The 16550-nt window shown below is 47.2% G+C and overlaps 1 protein-coding gene across 3 annotated transcripts in view; it reads left to right on the top strand.

The window, feature by feature from the left end:
* CEP192 (centrosomal protein 192) overlaps nucleotides 1-16550 on the top strand; it is a 639877-nt gene that overhangs the window by 466236 nt on the left and 157091 nt on the right. For all 3 annotated transcript variants that reach the window (XM_063923418.1, XM_063923417.1, XM_063923415.1), the window contains one exon: nucleotides 13495-13638. In XM_063923418.1, the coding sequence (XP_063779488.1) occupies nucleotides 13495-13638 (144 nt within the window). The remainder of the gene's footprint in view (nucleotides 1-13494; nucleotides 13639-16550) is intronic.

Genomic DNA, 16550 nt, shown 5'->3' with positions numbered 1-16550 from the left:
GAATAGGCCCCGCCCCCTTTTCGGCGGGCTTCTTCTCCCGTTTTTCTGAGACCTGGCAGGGGTTAAATACATCCATATAGCCTCCAGGGGCTATATGAGATGTATTTTTAGCCAGAATAAGGTATTATACATTACTGCCCAGGGCGCCCCCAGCAACGCCCTGCACCCTCCGTGACCGTTGGTGTGAAGTGTGTGACAACAATGGCGCACAGCTGCAGTGCTGTGCGCTACCTTCATGAAGACTGAAAAGCCTTCTGCCGCCGGTTTCTGGACCTTCAATCTTCAGCATCTGCAAGGGGGGTCGGCGGCGCGGCTCCGGGACGAACCCCAGGGTGAGACCTGTGTTCCGACTCCCTCTGGAGCTAATGGTGGCCAGTAGCCTAAGAAGTCAATCCATCCTGCACGCAGGTGAGTTGAACTTCTCTCCCCTAAGTCCCTCGATGCAGTGAGCCTGTTGCCAGCAGGACTCACTGAAAATAAGAAACCTAAAAACTTTTTCTAAGCAGCTCCTTAAGAGAACCACCTAGATTGCACCCTGCTCGGACGGGCACAAAAACCTAACTGAGGCTTGGAGGAGGGTCATAGGGGGAGGAGCCAGTACACACCACCTGATCCTAAAGCTTTAGTTTTGTGCCCTGTCTCCTGCGGAGCCGCTAATCCCCCATGGTCCTGACGGAGTCCCCAGCATCCACTTAGGACGTCAGAGAAATAATGATACCACGTCCCTGATGGCAGAAACAGAACGGGTGTGGAAAGGGGTGAAATGAATTGAGTCCCGCCCGTAATATGTACAGTGCATCCAGAAAGTATTCACAGCCCTTCACTTTTTCCACATTTTGTTATATTACAGCCTTATTCCAAAATGGAATAAATTAATTTTTCCCCAAAAAAATACTACACACAATACCCCATAATGACAATGTGAAAAAGTTTTTTTGAGATTTTTGCAAATTTATTAAAAATAAAAAACGAAGAAATCACATGTACATAAGTATTCACAGCCTTTGCTCAATACTTTGTTGCTGCACCTTTTGGCAGCAGTTACAGCCTCAAGTCTTTTTGAATATGATGCCACAAGCTTGGCACACCTATCTTTGGGCAGTTTCGCCCATTCCTCTTTGCAGCACCTCTCAAGCTCCATCAGGTTGGATGGGAAGCGTCGGTGCACAGCCATTTTCAGATCTCTCCAGAGATGTTCAATCGGATTCAAGTCTGGGCTCTGGCTTGGCCACTCAAGGACATTCACAGAGTTGTTTTAAAGCCATTCCTTTGACGTCTTGGCTGTGTGCTTAGGGTCGTTGTTCTGCTGAAAGATGAACAGTCGCCCCAGTCTGAGGTCAAGAGCGCACTGGAGCAGGATTTCATCCAGGATGTGTCTATACATTGCTGCATTCATCTTACCCTCTATCCTGACTATTCTCCCAGTTCCTGCCGATGAAAAACATCCCCACAACATGATGCTGCCACCACCATGCTTCACTGTAGGGATGGTATCTTTGTCTCATGAGCCCAGATAATTGTTTCTCATGGTCTGGGAGTCCTTCAGGTGCATTTTGGCAAACTCCAGGCGGGCTGCCATGTGCTTTTAAATAAGGAGTGGCTTCTTTCTGGCCACTCTACCATACAGGCCTGATTGCTGCAGAGATGGTTGTCATTCTGGAAGGCTCTTCTCTCTCCACAGAGGAATGCTGTAGCTCTGACAGAGTGACCATCGGGTTCTTGGTCACCTCCTTGGTTAGGGCCCTTCTCCCCCCAATCGCTCAGTTTAGACGGCCGGCCAGCTCTAGGAAGAGTCCTTGTGGTTTCAAACTTCTTCCATGTACGGATGATAGAGGCCGCTGTGCTCATTGGGACCTTTATAGCAGCAGATATTTTTCTGTACCCTTCCCCAGATTTGTGCCTCGAGACAATCCTGTCTTGAAGGTCTACAGACAATTCCTTTGACTACATGGTTGGTTAGGGCTCAGACATGCACTGTCAAGTGTGGGACCTTATATAGACAGGTGTGTGCCTTTCCAAATCATGTCCAATCAACTGAAGCTGGACTCCAATTAATCTGTAGGAACAGCTCAAGGATGATCAGTGGAAACAGGATGCACCTGAGCTCAATGTTGAGCTTCATGGCAAAGGCTGTGAATACTTATGTACATGTGATTTCTTAGCTTTTTATTTTTAATAAATTTGCAAAAATCTAAATAAATAAAAAAAACTCGTCATTATGGGGTGTTGCGTGTAGAATTTTGAGAGGAAAAAATTAATTTATTCCATTTTGGAATAAGGCTGTAACATAACAAAATGTGGAAAAAGGGAAGGGCTGTGAATACTTTCTGGATGCACTGTAAGTTTGCAAGGTATTGTTTAAAGAAAATTTACAGGATATGTACAAACTAAAGTTCTGTTTTTCTCTGACGTCCTAAGTGGATGCTGGGACTCCGTAAGGACCATGGGGAATAGCGGCTCCGCAGGAGACTGGGCACAACTAAAGAAAGCTTTAGGACTACCTGGTGTGCACTGGCTCCTCCCACCATGACCCTCCTCCAGACCTCAGTTAGATTCTAGTGCCCGGCTGAGCTGGATGCACACTAGGGGCTCTCCTGAGCTCCTAGAAAGAAAGTATATTTTAGGTTTTTTATTTTACAGTGAGATCTGCTGGCAACAGACTCACTGCAGCGAGGGACTAAGGGGAGAAGAAGCGAACCTACCTAACTGGTAGTTTGGGCTTCTTAGGCTACTGGACACCATTAGCTCCAGAGGGATCGACCGCAGGACCCGACCTTGGTGTTCGGTCCCGGAGCCGCGCCGCCGGCCCCCTTACAGAGCCGGAAGCAAGAAGTGTTCCGGAAAATCGGCGGCAGAAGACTTCTGTCTTCAACAAGGTAGCGCACAGCACTGCAGCTATGCGCCATTGCTCCTCATGCACACCTCACACTCCGGTCACTGATGGGTGCAGGGCGCTGGGGGGGGGGCGCCCTGAGGGCAATATAAGACACCTTGGCTGGCAAATCATCACAATATATAGTCCCAGGGCTATATATGTGATAAATTACCCCTGCCAGAATCCATGAAAAAAGCGGGAGAAAAGTCCGCCGAAAAAGGGGCGGGGCTATCTCCCTCAGCACACTGGCGCCATTTTTTCTTCACAGTGCAGCTGGAAGACAGCTTTCCAGGCTCTCCCCTGTAGTTTTCAGGCTCAAAGGGTTAAAAAGAGAGGGGGGGCACTAAATTTAGGCGCAATATGTGTATACAAGCAGCTATTGGGGGAAAAATCACTCAGTTATAGTGTTAATCCCTGCATTATATAGCGCTCTGGTGTGTGCTGGCATACTCTCTCTCTGTCTCCCCAAAGGACTTTGTGGGGTCCTGTCCTCAGTCAGAGCATTCCCTGTTTGTGTGCGGTGTGTCGGTACGGCTGTGTCGACATCTTGGATGAGGAAGGTTACGTGGAGGCGGAGCAGAGGCCGATAAATGGGATGTCGCCCCCTGTGGGGCCGACACCAGAGTGGATGGATAGGTGGAAGGTATTAACCGACAATGTCAACTCCTTACATAAAAGGCTGGATGACGTAACAGCTGTGGGACAGCCGGCTTCTCAGCCCGCGCCTGCCCAGGCGTCTCAAAGGCCATCAGGGGCTCAAAAAACGCCCGTTACCTCAGATGGCAGACACAGATGTCGACACGGAGTCGGACTCCAGTGTCGACGAGGTTGAGATATGTACACAATCCACTAGGAACATCCGTTACATGATCTCGGCAATGAAAAATGTGTTACACATTTCTGACATGAACCCAAGTACCACGTAAAAAGGGGTTTATTTTTGGGGAGAAAAAGCAGCCAGTGTTTTGTTCCCCCATCAGGCGAGTGAATGAAGTGTTTAAAGAAGCGTGGGTTCCCCTGATGATAAACTGGTAATTTCTAAAAAGTTACTGATGGCGTACCCTTTCCCGCCAGAGGATAGGTCACGTGGGGAGATATCCCCTAGGGTGGATAAGGCGCTCACACGTTTATCAAAAAAGGTGGCACTGCCGTCTTAGGATACGGCCACCTTGAAGGAGCCTGCTGATAAAAAGCAGGAGGCTATCCTGAAGTCTGTATATACACACTCAGGTTCTATACTGAGACCTGCAATTGCCTCAGCATAAATAGTGCTGCTGCAGCGTGGTCTGATACCCTGTCAGATAATATTAATACCCTAGACAGGGATAATATTTTGCTAACATAGAGCATATTAAAGACGTCGTCTTATATATGAAGGATGCACAGAGGGATATTTGCCGGCTGGCATCCAGAATTAATGCAATGTCCATTCTGCCAGGAGGGTATTAGAGACCCGGCAGTGGACAGGTGATGCTGCCTTTAAAAGGCACATGGAGATTCTGCCTTATAAGGGTGAGGAATTGTTTGGGGATGGTCTCTGGGACCTCGTATCCACAGCAACAGCTGGGAAGAAAAATTTTTACCTCGGGTTTCCTCACAGCCTAAGAAAGCACCGTATTTTCAGGTACAGTCCTTTCGGCTTCAGAAAAGCAAGCGGGTCAAAGGCGCTTCCTTTCTGCACAGAGACAAGGGAAGAAGGAAAAAGCTGCACCAGACAGCCAGTTCCCAGGATCAAAAATCTTCCCCCGCTTCCTCTGAGTCCACCGCATGACGCTGGGGCTCCACAGGTGGAGACAGGTGCGGTGGGGGCGCGTCTCGGGAACTTCAGGGACCAGTGGGCTTGCCCACAGGTGGATCCCTAGGTTCTGCAAGTAGTATCACAGGGATACAGGCTGGAGTTCGAGGCGACTCCCCCTCGCCGTTACCTCACATCAGCCTTGCCTGCTGCCCTCGGAGAAAGGTAGTACTGGCGGCAATTCACAAGCTGTACTTCCAGCAGGTGAAATCAAGGTACCCCTCCTTCAACAAGGCCGGGGTTACTATTCCAAAATGTTGTGGTACCGAAACCAGACTGTTCGGTGAGACCCATTCTAAAATTGAAATCCTTGAACACTTATATACGAAGGTTCAAGTTCAAAATGGAATCGCTCAGGGCGATTATTGCAAGCCTGGAGAATTTCATGGTATCACTGGACATCAAGGATGCTTACCTGCATGTCCCTATTTACCCTCTTCACCAGGAGAACCTCAAAATTGTGGTACAGGATTGTCATTACCAATTCCAGACGTTGCCGTTGGTCTGTCCCCGGCACCGAGGGTATTTACCAAGGTAATGGCCGAAATAATTATCCCGTACTTGGACGATCTCCTTATAAAGGCGAGGTCCAGGGAGCAGTTGTTCGTCGGAGTAGCACTCTCTCGGGAAGTGCTACAACAGCACGGCTGGATTCTGAATATTCCAAAGTCGCAGCTGGTTCCTACGACGCGTCTACTGTTCCTGGGTATGGTTCTGGACACAGAACAGGATAAAAAGGGTTTCTCCCGGAGGAGAAGTCCAAGGAGTTGTTGTCTCTAGACAGAGACCTCCTAATACAAATACAGGTGTCGGTGCATCAATGCACGCGAGCCCTGGGAAAGATGGTAGCTTCTTACGAAGAAATTCCATTCGCCAGGTCCCATGCAAGGATCTTCCAGTGGGATCTGTTGGACAAGTGGTCCGGGTTGCATCTTCAGATGCATCGGCGGATAACCCTGTCTCCAAGGGCCAGGGTGTCGCTGTTGTGGTGGCTGCAGAGTGCTCATCTTCTAGGGGCCCGCAGATTCGGCATACAGGACTGGGTCCTGGTGACCACGGATGCCAGCCTTCGAGGCTGGGGGGCAGTCACACAGGGAAGAAACTTCCAAGGCCTATGGAAAAGTCAGGAGACTTCCCTACACATTTATATTCTGGAACTAAGGGCCATTTACAATGCCCTAAGTCAGTGCTGCAACACCGGCCGGTGCTGATCCAGTCAGACAACATCACGGCGGTCGCTCATGTAAACCGACAGGGCAGCACAAGAAGCAGGATGGCAATGGCAGAAGCCACAAGGATTCTCCGATGGGCGGAAAATCATGTGTTAGCACTGTCAGCAGTGTTCATTCCCGGAGTGGACAACTGAGAAGCAGACTTTCTCAGCAGACACGACCTCCACCCGGGAGAGTGGGGACTTCATCCAGAAGTCTTCCAAATGATTGTACACCGTTGGGAAAGGCCACAGGTGGACATGATGGCGTCCCGCCTCAACAAAAAGCTACAAAGATATTGCGCCAGGTCAAGGGACCCTCAGGCGATAGCTGTGGACGCTCTGGTAACACCGTGGGTGTACCAGTTGGTGTATGTGTTCCCTTCTCTGCCTCTCTTACCCAGGGTAATGAGAATAATAAGGAGAGGAGTAAGAACTATACTCATTGTTCCGGTTTGGCCAAGAAGAGCTTGGTACCCAGAACTCCAAGAAATGATCTCAGAGGACCCATGGCCTCTGCCGCTCAGACAGGACCTGCTGCAGCAGGGGGCCTGTCTGTTCCAAGATGTACCGCGGCTGCGTTTGACGGCATGGCGGTTGAACGCCGGATCCTGAAGGAAAAGGGCATTCCGGAGGAAGTTATCCCTACGCTAATTAAAGCTAGGAAAGAAGTGAACGCAAACCATTATCACCGCATATGGCGGAAATATGTTGCGTGCTGTGAGGCCAGGAAGGCACCAAAGGACGAATTTCAGCTAGTTCGATTTCTGCACTTCCTACAGTCAGAGGTGACTACGGGCCTAAAATTGGGTTCCATTAAGGTCCAGATTTCGGCTCTATCGATTTTCTTCCAAAATAGAACTGGCTTCACTGCCTGAAGTTCAGACTTTTGTTAAGGGAGTGCTGCATAGTCAGCCCCCGTTTGTGCCTCCAGTGGCACCATGGGATCTCAACGTGGTGTTGGATTTCCTGAAGTCGCATTGGGTTGAGCCACTTAAATCCGTGGAGCTACAATACCTCACGTGGAAAGTGGTCATGCTGTGGGCCTTGGCGTCGGCCAGGCGTGTATCAGAATTGGCGGCTTTGTCATGCAAAAGCCCTTATCTGTATTTTATATGGATAAGGCGGAATTAAGGACTCGTTCCCAATTCCTTCCTAAGGTGGTATCAGTTTTTCATGTGAACCAACCTATTGTGGTGCCTGCGGCTACTTGGGACTTGGAGGATTCCAAGTTACTGGACGTAGTCAGGGCCCTGAAAAGTATATGTTTCCAGGACGCCTGGAGTCAGGAAAACTGACTCGCTATTTATCCTGTATGCACCCAACAAGCTGGGTGTTCCTGCTTCTAAGCAGACTATGGCTCGCTGGATCTGTAGCACGATTCAACTTGCACATTCTGCGGCTGGACTGCCGCACCCTAAATCTGTAAAAGCCCATTCCACGAGGAAAGTGGGCTCTTCTTGGGCGGCTGCCCGAGGGGTCTCGGCTTTACTAATTTGCCGAGCTGTTACTTGGTCGGGTTCAAACATTTTTGCAAGAGTCTACAAGTTTGATACCCTGGCTGAGGAGGACCTAGAGTTTGCTCATTCGGTGCTGCAGAGTCATCCGCGCACTCCCGCCCGTTTGGGAGCTTTGGTATAATCCCCATGGTCCTTACGGAGTCCCAGCATCCACTTAGGACGTCAGAGAAAATAAGATTTTACTCACCGGTAAATCTATTTCTCGTAGTCCGTAGTGGATGCTGGGCGCCCATCCCAAGTGCGGATTGTCTACAATACTTGTTTATAGTTATTGCCTAACTAAAGGGTTATTGTTGAGCCATCTGTTGAGAGGCTCAGTTATATTTCATACTGTTAACTGGGTATAGTATCACGAGTTATACGGTGTGATTGGTGTGGCTGGTATGAGTCTTACCTGGGATTCAAAATCCTTCCTTATTGTGTCAGCTCTTCCGGGCACAGTATCCTAGCTGAGGTCTGGAGGAGGGTCATGGTGGGAGGAGCCAGTGCACACCAGGTAGTCCTAAAGCTTTCTTTAGTTGTGCCCAGTCTCCTGCGGAGCCGCTATTCCCCATGGTCCTTACGGAGTCCCAGCATCCACTACGGACTACGAGAAATAGATTTACCGGTGAGTAAAATCTTATTTTTAAAATATATACAGAATTGCTTCTTTCTGTTATTTTTTTTTTTCTGTGTAAAATTAACTAACTGCGATGTAATAGACCATTTGTGTCCTTTACTCTGTTGTTAAGTAGTCCCTGAGCAAATTAGATTCACTCTAGCGTGCACAATAAAAAATAAAAGATTCAGTGTTCCCCAACTCCCCCCCCCCCCCCCCCCCCCCCCACACACACACACACACTCTCGCACACACCAAAGAATTGCACGATGTGGCACCTTAACCGCATTAGCCTCTGAGTTTTTGCGTGTCATGTATGGGCATGCGCACCACGACAAGGGAGACGCAGATGTGAATAGCCGCAGCTCAGAAGTGCGCAGCTACATCTGTAGGTAATAAAGGATTCTTAGGTTTGTGAAGAAATAAATCTTATTCCACAGTAGAATTAATATCAAGCATTCACACTACATGAGGTACTCTCCAATACACAGTGCATCCAACAGAGGTTAGTTGATTGCGAGAAAAAACAACGATGTTTGGGAAAGCTTCTGTTGCTTTTCTTCCTAGAACATTACAATCTCGTATCCACAGTTTTCTGAAACATTCCTCGGGATATGAACGTGTATAGTTACAATTCAATATATAACAAAAGGAGCGCTTGTAATGTGTAGTGTTTCTTCCAGAATGCTCATACCTGTGGCAATATTTTTTTTTGGTTAATATAATGTAAACCGCTCTTTTCTGATTTGTTTTAAGAGATGGAGTGTATCTTTTGTGTGCCAGGGGTTCAGATGGTCCGGGTGGTACAGTATTTGCGGGTACAAGATCTAACTTTCTCTGCACTCCCTACCTGTATTTGCCAGCTTCAGCGGCTTCCGATGTTTTCCTGCATGAGCGGCTGTGGCGCCTGCTTTAGCGGCTTCTGATGTTATCCGGCTTGGTTCCCCCTTGCGGATCGCGGCTTCTGAGAGTTCTGATGTGATCGTCACTCCCGCGTCTTTCTGCTCAGTCTTTGCAATCAAACCAACGCGTTTCGGGCTGTGACGCCTTTTGTCAAGGATGTTGATTGTTAAAACTGATCTCTTTATAGTCTTAAAAAACTTTATTGTTTCTTCTTTAATACAGGAAATGTAAAACCAGATATATAAATAGCGCAATACATACATGGAACATAGTTAAAATATATTTTATAAAAATTTTAATTTGGTATGGTGTTCATAAATAGTCATGTAGTATAATAATAAATGTGTAGATGTATAAGGGGAAATTTACTAGTCTGTCAAGAATGCATTAATATCAATTTCTGCATTCAATCCATCAGGTTGTATGGTCTAAATGTAGTATATCCACTTTGTTTCTTTTTTTTTTCTAAGTTCTAAGCAGATGTTACCTCCTCTTCAGTTGTTTTCGACTTTTTATATACCTAGGAATTTAAGACTTGTTGGATCTTTTCCATGGCAATCTTTATAATGTTTGGAGACACTGAGTCTCATCGTCTCTGTATATATGTTCCGAGATCCTTATTTTTAAGTTTCTTTTCATATAAAGATTGCCGAGACATAGGATTATTATTGCTATATATCTATGTCCTGACATAGATATGTAACTTTATCATACTATGTTGTGTGATTTCTGTATTAAGCTGTATAGGTCTGTTACAGTTTTGTATAGTATGTATTGTTTCTATAAAAATGTTCTCTTACGTCCTAGAGGATGCTGGTGTTCCATTTAGTACCATGGGGTATAGACTGTTCCTTTGGGAGCCATTGGCACTTTAAGAATTTGATAGTGTGGGCTGGCTCCTCCCTCTATGCCCCTCCTACTAGACTCAGTTTAGAAAATGTGCCTGGAGGAGCCGGTCACAGCTAGGGGCGCTCCTAGGAGTTTTCTTAGTTTTTTTTTATTTCTAGAGTTTATTTTAGAGGCAGACTGCTGGCAACAGCCTCCCTGCTTCATGGGACTTGGGGGGGGGGGAGTAGGATCCAACCCTTGAGGTTAATGGCCCTATCTCTGCTGACAGGACACTGTGCTCCTGAGGGTGATGATCGTTAGCCGCCTAAGGCGACCGCTCACTCCCGCAGCATGCCGCCACCCCCTAACAGAGCCAGAAGAAAGAAGAGTGGTGAATCTGACGCTGGAGTCCCGGTAAGCGGGTCCCCTGCGAGAATAGCGGCACAAGGGTGGGAGCGCAGCTCTGACGGGCTGCGCTTCGGAAGGCTCAGCGGCACATTATACGGCGCTGTGAGGGGCGTTCTGGTCCATTGTGATACCCTACACTTGTCAAACATAGCTTTCAAGGTCTAACCCACTGTTTGCTGCAAATATTACCTCAGGCCAGTATAATCCATAAGTGCGGGAAGACGCGCGATTACAGGGGGCGGAGCTTCTCAGAGCGGATCCAGCACTAACCAGCGCCGTTTTCTCCCTGCAGACACACGCTGACAGGGAACGCTGTCCTCCACGTAACTACACTGAGCCTCTAGTACTGGCTCGTAGCTAAATGGTTCTTGATCATTACATGTATGGTGAGAGCACAGCAATAAATACAAGTTGATGGCATTGGCTTAGTTCCATGTCCGAGTTGGTATATTGGTCTTTATCCTCTGCAAAGTATTGTAACACTGTCCAGGGTCAGACTGGCCCACAGGGGCACCCCCCGGAGGGCCCCACTGCTTGGGGCCCTGCTCAACCTGTAGAGATCAGGTTCCAGACTGTGCACTAATTATACATTACACATATGTTATATTATACTGCGCAGAACTATGGTGTATTTTCTACAGTACATTGCTGTTATTAATCTGGTACATTATCATACATGCACTAACAATAATTACTGTGTATATTTTTCAAGGGGCTCAGACTATGAACTCTCTAATGGTTAGCCAAGCCCCTGTGGCGAGTGCCACACCCCTCAACACGGGCCCCTACCACTGCATTCCACCGGTGTGCCCTTCAGGGCCCAGTCTGACACTGACACTGTCTCTACTGTAGACAAGGAGCAAATTTCACACTCTGCGTAAGGTAGAAAACCAGGTCGTTTTAAATTGGAATTAGAGTGGATATCTGAAGGAAACTGTGGAATATCTGTAATTTTGATTAGAAAAAGCCACCATTTGATTTCTGGGAACGTGCTTAGAGAAGGGAACCCAGTGGGAAACTAAATTTGTGAGTGCAGATTTCATAGCTAATCAAGCGTTAACATTGTATGGTTAAGTGTCACAAAATTTACCGAGTTGGCTCAATAGCTGTGATACTGTATGTAGTTTAAAGTTGGGGATTCCCAGTCTGCCCTCCTTTGCAGATATGTGAGTGGTGTGTAATCGTATAAATGGCCATTGCTGCCCAGATTATTTTTTTTATTTGACACTTTCTGGCGTACCTTCACTGTTATGTCAATCTGTACATGCACAGCAGTGTTGGGCTATGGGATGCCGACTTAGATTCCCAACACATTTTGAAAGGTAAGCTAACCCTCTCCCTAACACTCCCTACTCGCAGCCTAACCCTCCCTCCGTTCCTAACCTCCCTGGCATATTTACGGTGGGGATTCTGATTCAGACATTGGTATTCCAGTGCCCGTCTTCTGACCACCGGCATTGTGAACGTCTGGATGCCAACTACATTCTGCCCAGCAGCCCTAGCAATCATCTTGACAGCTTTAGCCCCTAATATTACCAGTTATTTATATAGTGCACACATATTCCGCAGCGCTTAACAGAGAATATTTGGCCATTCACATCAGTGCCTGCCCCAATGGAGCTTTACAATCTATATTCCCTACCATATGTACATGCACACACACTCCCACTAGGTTTAATTTTGTTGGGATCCAATTAACCTACCAGTATATTTTTGGATTGTGGGAGGAAACTGGAGTACCCGGAGGAAACCCACGCAAGTACGGGGAGAATATACAAACTCCACACTGTTAGATCCATGCTGGGAATCGAACCCATAATATACAAGAGATAAAAAGCAAGGTCCTTTTCAAGAAAATCCACGGTTGTATTTCTGGGTACTATACTTCGTTATAATTTACCCTGTAAAATCCATCTTCCCATATATTTAAAAGATCACATTTTTTAGTTTTTCACTCAAAAATGCAAGTATGCTGCTGTAGCATACCTAATTTCACAGAACCAAGGTAGATCCAGACTCCTTTTCTCAATATACAGTACTGTGCAAAAGATTTAGGCAGGTGTGAAAAAAATGCTGCAAAGTAAGAATGCTTTGATAACAATAAATTAACACTTATTTTTCAATTAACAAAATGCAAAGTGAATGAACGGAAGAGAAATATAATATAAATCCAATCATTATTTGGTATGACCACCCTTTTCTTTCAAGACAGCATCAATTCTCCTCAATTCAGGAAGGAGGGTTGTTCCAAACATCTTTGAGAACTAACCTCAACATTTCTGTGGATGTAGGCTTGCTCAAATCCTTCTGTCTCTTCACGTAATCCCAGACAGACTCGATGTTGAGATCAGGGCTCTGTGGTGACCATGACATTGGCTGTATGTTTGGAGCCGTTGTCCTGCTGCATAATAAATTTGGAGTCAATCGGATGGTATTGCATGATAGATAATTTCCTGCCTCCAAGGGATCCTAAAGTAAAACCTGTGCAGTCTGTACGAGCAGTGGCAGTTTGGAATTATGGGTTTTCCAAGCTGCACAGATCCAGCAAGAACTCATCACTGAGAGACAGGAAGGTTTAAAACTCTCATACACCCAGTGTTCTGTGCACTGATGCTGGTTAGGAGCCGGTTAGTAAGCTAGATTGTCCTTTGTGCCAGGACTGATGATATTGGCTGTGCTAGAGGAGCATAGCAATTGTGGCTGCAGGCCATTGCCTCAGACTGATTTAAGCGCCTTACTGCTGGGATATTTACTTTTACCTGTCTTGTTTGTTTGATGTGCCGGTTTGTCAAGGCCTATGTCTGTGCATGCTAAAGTTCAGTGTCTGCTGCCAGTAATGATACTGCTTAACCATGAACCTGCCTGTCATGAGTCCTCATTTCTACAATCCTTTTACAATGGAAAGAGTGGACTGATCAATCCAATCCATTGAGATGTCAGTCCATGTGCGGATGCCTGATCCGGTGCATACACTGGGCATTTCTTTCTACGGCACATGTGCAGCATGCCGAAATTCACTAGATCCATATGCAAACCTACTCAGAATTAGGCACAAAGAATGTAGTCTCTCAAGCTTGTTAGTAACTCAAGCAAATTATCTTCACGTCTCGTATATCTGAACTGTGTGTGGGGTGCAGAAACTCTGATCTCGAGGGATAGGGTTCAGTATCAGCAAAGTGTAGCATAGAAATTAAAATCTTGCATTTTGTTGTGTTTGTGGAGGGAGGTGGGGTTTCTAACATTCCAAGAACTTACTAATTTTATGTATTGTATAGCTGCATTTAGCATTATTACAGATTGGGCAGCACATTGTTTTGACAAGATTGCTTAAATTCAAGTTATTCTTTCTGTTACCAGAATGCCTCAGCATGGCGTTGCTTTAATTTTTCGAAAGATCCTACAAATCTGGCACAAGAGTTTCCTGTACATTCAGACTTGATTTTAAAGATGTCTTCTCCTTCTGTCATAAGCCACATTATGCGTGCATCCTTTGATGGTCAGGTAAGTGCACCCTAGGAATAAATGTAGATTAATTTGCAGATTGGAAAAAAAAAATTGTGTCACTTTGGGGTATATGCAATTGCGGTCGAATTGCCACAAATGTCGAAAAACGGGGCATTTTCGACACAAAAAAAAAAATTCGACAATGCAATACAGTACTTTTCGACAAAAAAACTGACGTTTCAGATTCGACTTTTTGAAATTCGACAGTTGCCAAATTCGACATGTCTGCAATGGTAAAAATGCGGCTTTAAGACAAAAGTATATTCAATTGAAGAATGTCGATTCGACAACAGTGCTTTTCGACAGTAATTTCGTCAATTTCATTCCGCCTCACTTTGCTGGCGGAATCTAATAAAAAAATTTAAAAACATGTTTTTTTTTGTGTTTTTTTTATTGCTAATATTACATTTTATTTATAAGGCGCCACATGTGTTTCGCAGCGCCGTACAAAGGACAGTACAGGGAGACAAACATAGCATTACAGTAAATAAATAACAGGAATAGAGTACAGGTAAAATAGAGCACCACACGTTCTCAAGACATAATACAGCTAAGATGTAAGTACTACTAGAGGCTGATGGCCATAGATAGAGATGAGCCTTTACTAGCAGGAAAAAGATGGTCGTTGAGTAGGGGAGAGCTGCGAGTGAAATGTGTCGAGACGAGGGCTTCGATAACAAGAGGAAAGAGGTCCCTTCTCTGAAGAGCTAACAATCTAGTGGGGAGGGGCGACAGATGACAAGAGGTGCAGGCAAGTGGGAGGTAGCCTGATGGCAGTATGCAAGCAAAGCTGAGATGTTCACGGCATGAGGCAGGGGGGTGGAGGCGTGGCTTCAGCACTGGGTTATGCATCGGGAGGGTATGCTTTAATGAATAGGTAGGTTTTTAGTGCCCGTTTGAAGTTTTGCGAGGTCGGGAGAGTCTAATGGAGCGGGGGAGTGCGTTCCACTGAAGGGGTGCAGCACGGGCAAAATCCTGAACTCGTGCATGGGAAGCAGTGACCAGGGCAGTGGAGAGGCGACGGTCATTGGTCGACCGTAGGGGGCGGGAGGGAGTATGAAGGGAAAGGAGGTTGGAGATGTAGGGAGCAGTGGAATTAGAGATGGCCTTGTATGTGAGGGTGAGGAGTTTGAAGAGGATTCTGTAGGGGAATGGGAGCCAGTGTAGATTTTGTCGAAGGGGAGTGGCAGATGTGGTGCGGCGGGAGAGGAAGATAAGCCTAGCTGCGGAGTTCAGGACAGATTGGAGGGGAGCAAGATGGGAGCAAACGAGACCAGTGAGGAGAACATTGCAGTAATCAAGTCGTGAGATGACCAGTGAGTGGATGATGAGTTTAGTTGCACTCTGGGAGAGGTATGGCCTGATACGAGCAATGTTGCGTAGCTGGAAACGACAGGATTGTGCCAGAGCTTGGATGTGGGGTGCAAAGGAGAGGGAGGAGTCAAGAGTGACGCCCAAGCAGCGGAGTTGGGGAACGGGGGAGATGGTGGTGTTGTCAACAATGATGAAGATATTGGTCGGGGGTGTTGCTCTGGATGGGGGGGAAGATGATGAGTTCAGTTTTGTCCATGTTGAGCTTCAGAGAGTGTTCAGACATCCAGGAGGAGATTGCGGAGAGGCAGCTGGAAACCTGAGAGAGGACAGAGGGGGACAGATGAGGAGAGGTAGAGTTGTGTGTCATCAGCGTAGAGGTGGTATTGAAGGCCAAATGAGTTAATAAGCGCACCCAGGGAAGAGGTGTACAGGGAGAACAGAAGGGGTCCAAGGACAGAACCCTGAGGGACACCAACAGGAAGGATGGAAGGGTGTGAGGTGGTGCTGGAGGCAGACACAGAGAAGGAGCGGTTAGTGAGGTAAGAAGAAAACCATTCAAGGACAGTGCTAGAGAGGCCAGCATTTTGGAGTGTGCGGAGGAGGAGAGGATGATCTACGGTGTCAAAGGCAGCAGAGAGGTCCAGAAGGATAAGCAGAGAGAAGTGGCCCCTGGATTTGGCCGAAAGCAGGTCATTGGTGACTTTCACCAGGGCAGTCTCAGTTGAGTGGAGTGGGCGAAAGCCAGATTGTAGTGGATCGAGGATGGAGTTGTCAGAGAGGTAGTTTTTGAGACGGCTGTAGACTAGTTGTTCAAGTAATTTGGAGGCGAAGGGTAGAAGAGAGATGGGGCGGTAGTTAGTGGGTGATGAGGGGTCGAGGTTGGGTTTTTTTGAGAATAGGTGAGACCAGAGCATGTTTGAATGGCGAGGGGAAGATGCCGGTGGAGAGGGACAGGTTAAAGAGGTGAGCAAGGTGGGAGCAGGCAGTGGGGGAGAGGGAGCGGAGAAGACGGGAGGGAAGGGGGTCCAGGGGGCAGGTGGAGAGGGTGGGATAAGATGAGGGAGTGGACGGAAGGAGGACAGGGTGGGATAGATGGAGGGGAGGGATAAAGGGGGCAGGGGGGTAGCAGAGGGTTGACGGCGGGAGATGTCATGTTGGATGTCCTCAATTTTGGAGATGAAGAAGGAGGCAAAGTCAGTGGCAGTGAGGGAGGAGGAGGGGGGCGAAGGAGAGTGTTGAAAGTTTCAAAGAGACGGCGTGGACAGGAGGACTGAGAAGAGATGAGTGCTTGGAAAAAGTATTGCTTGGCGAGGGAAAGAGCAGAGCTGTAGGAGGAGAGAATAAACTTGAAATGAAGGAAGTCCGGCAGAGAGTGAGATTTCCTCCAGGAGCGTTCAGCGGAGCGTGAGCATTTTTGTAAGAAACGTGTTAGTTTGGTGTGCCAGGGTTGGGGTTTGGAGCTTCGGAGGGGGACAGAGGAGAGGGGGGCCACAGAGACGAGAGCAGCGGTAAGGGAAGAGTTATAGAAGGAGGCTGCCTGGTTGGGACATGTTATAGTGGAAAGAGGAGATAGGAAAGTCTCGAGGGAGGACATG

This window comes from Pseudophryne corroboree, chromosome 5, assembly GCF_028390025.1.
Source record: "Pseudophryne corroboree isolate aPseCor3 chromosome 5, aPseCor3.hap2, whole genome shotgun sequence".
Taxonomy (NCBI): domain Eukaryota; kingdom Metazoa; phylum Chordata; class Amphibia; order Anura; family Myobatrachidae; genus Pseudophryne; species Pseudophryne corroboree.
The sequence above is the reverse complement of the archived record's forward strand: the minus strand, read 5'-3'. Positions and strand labels throughout refer to the sequence as shown.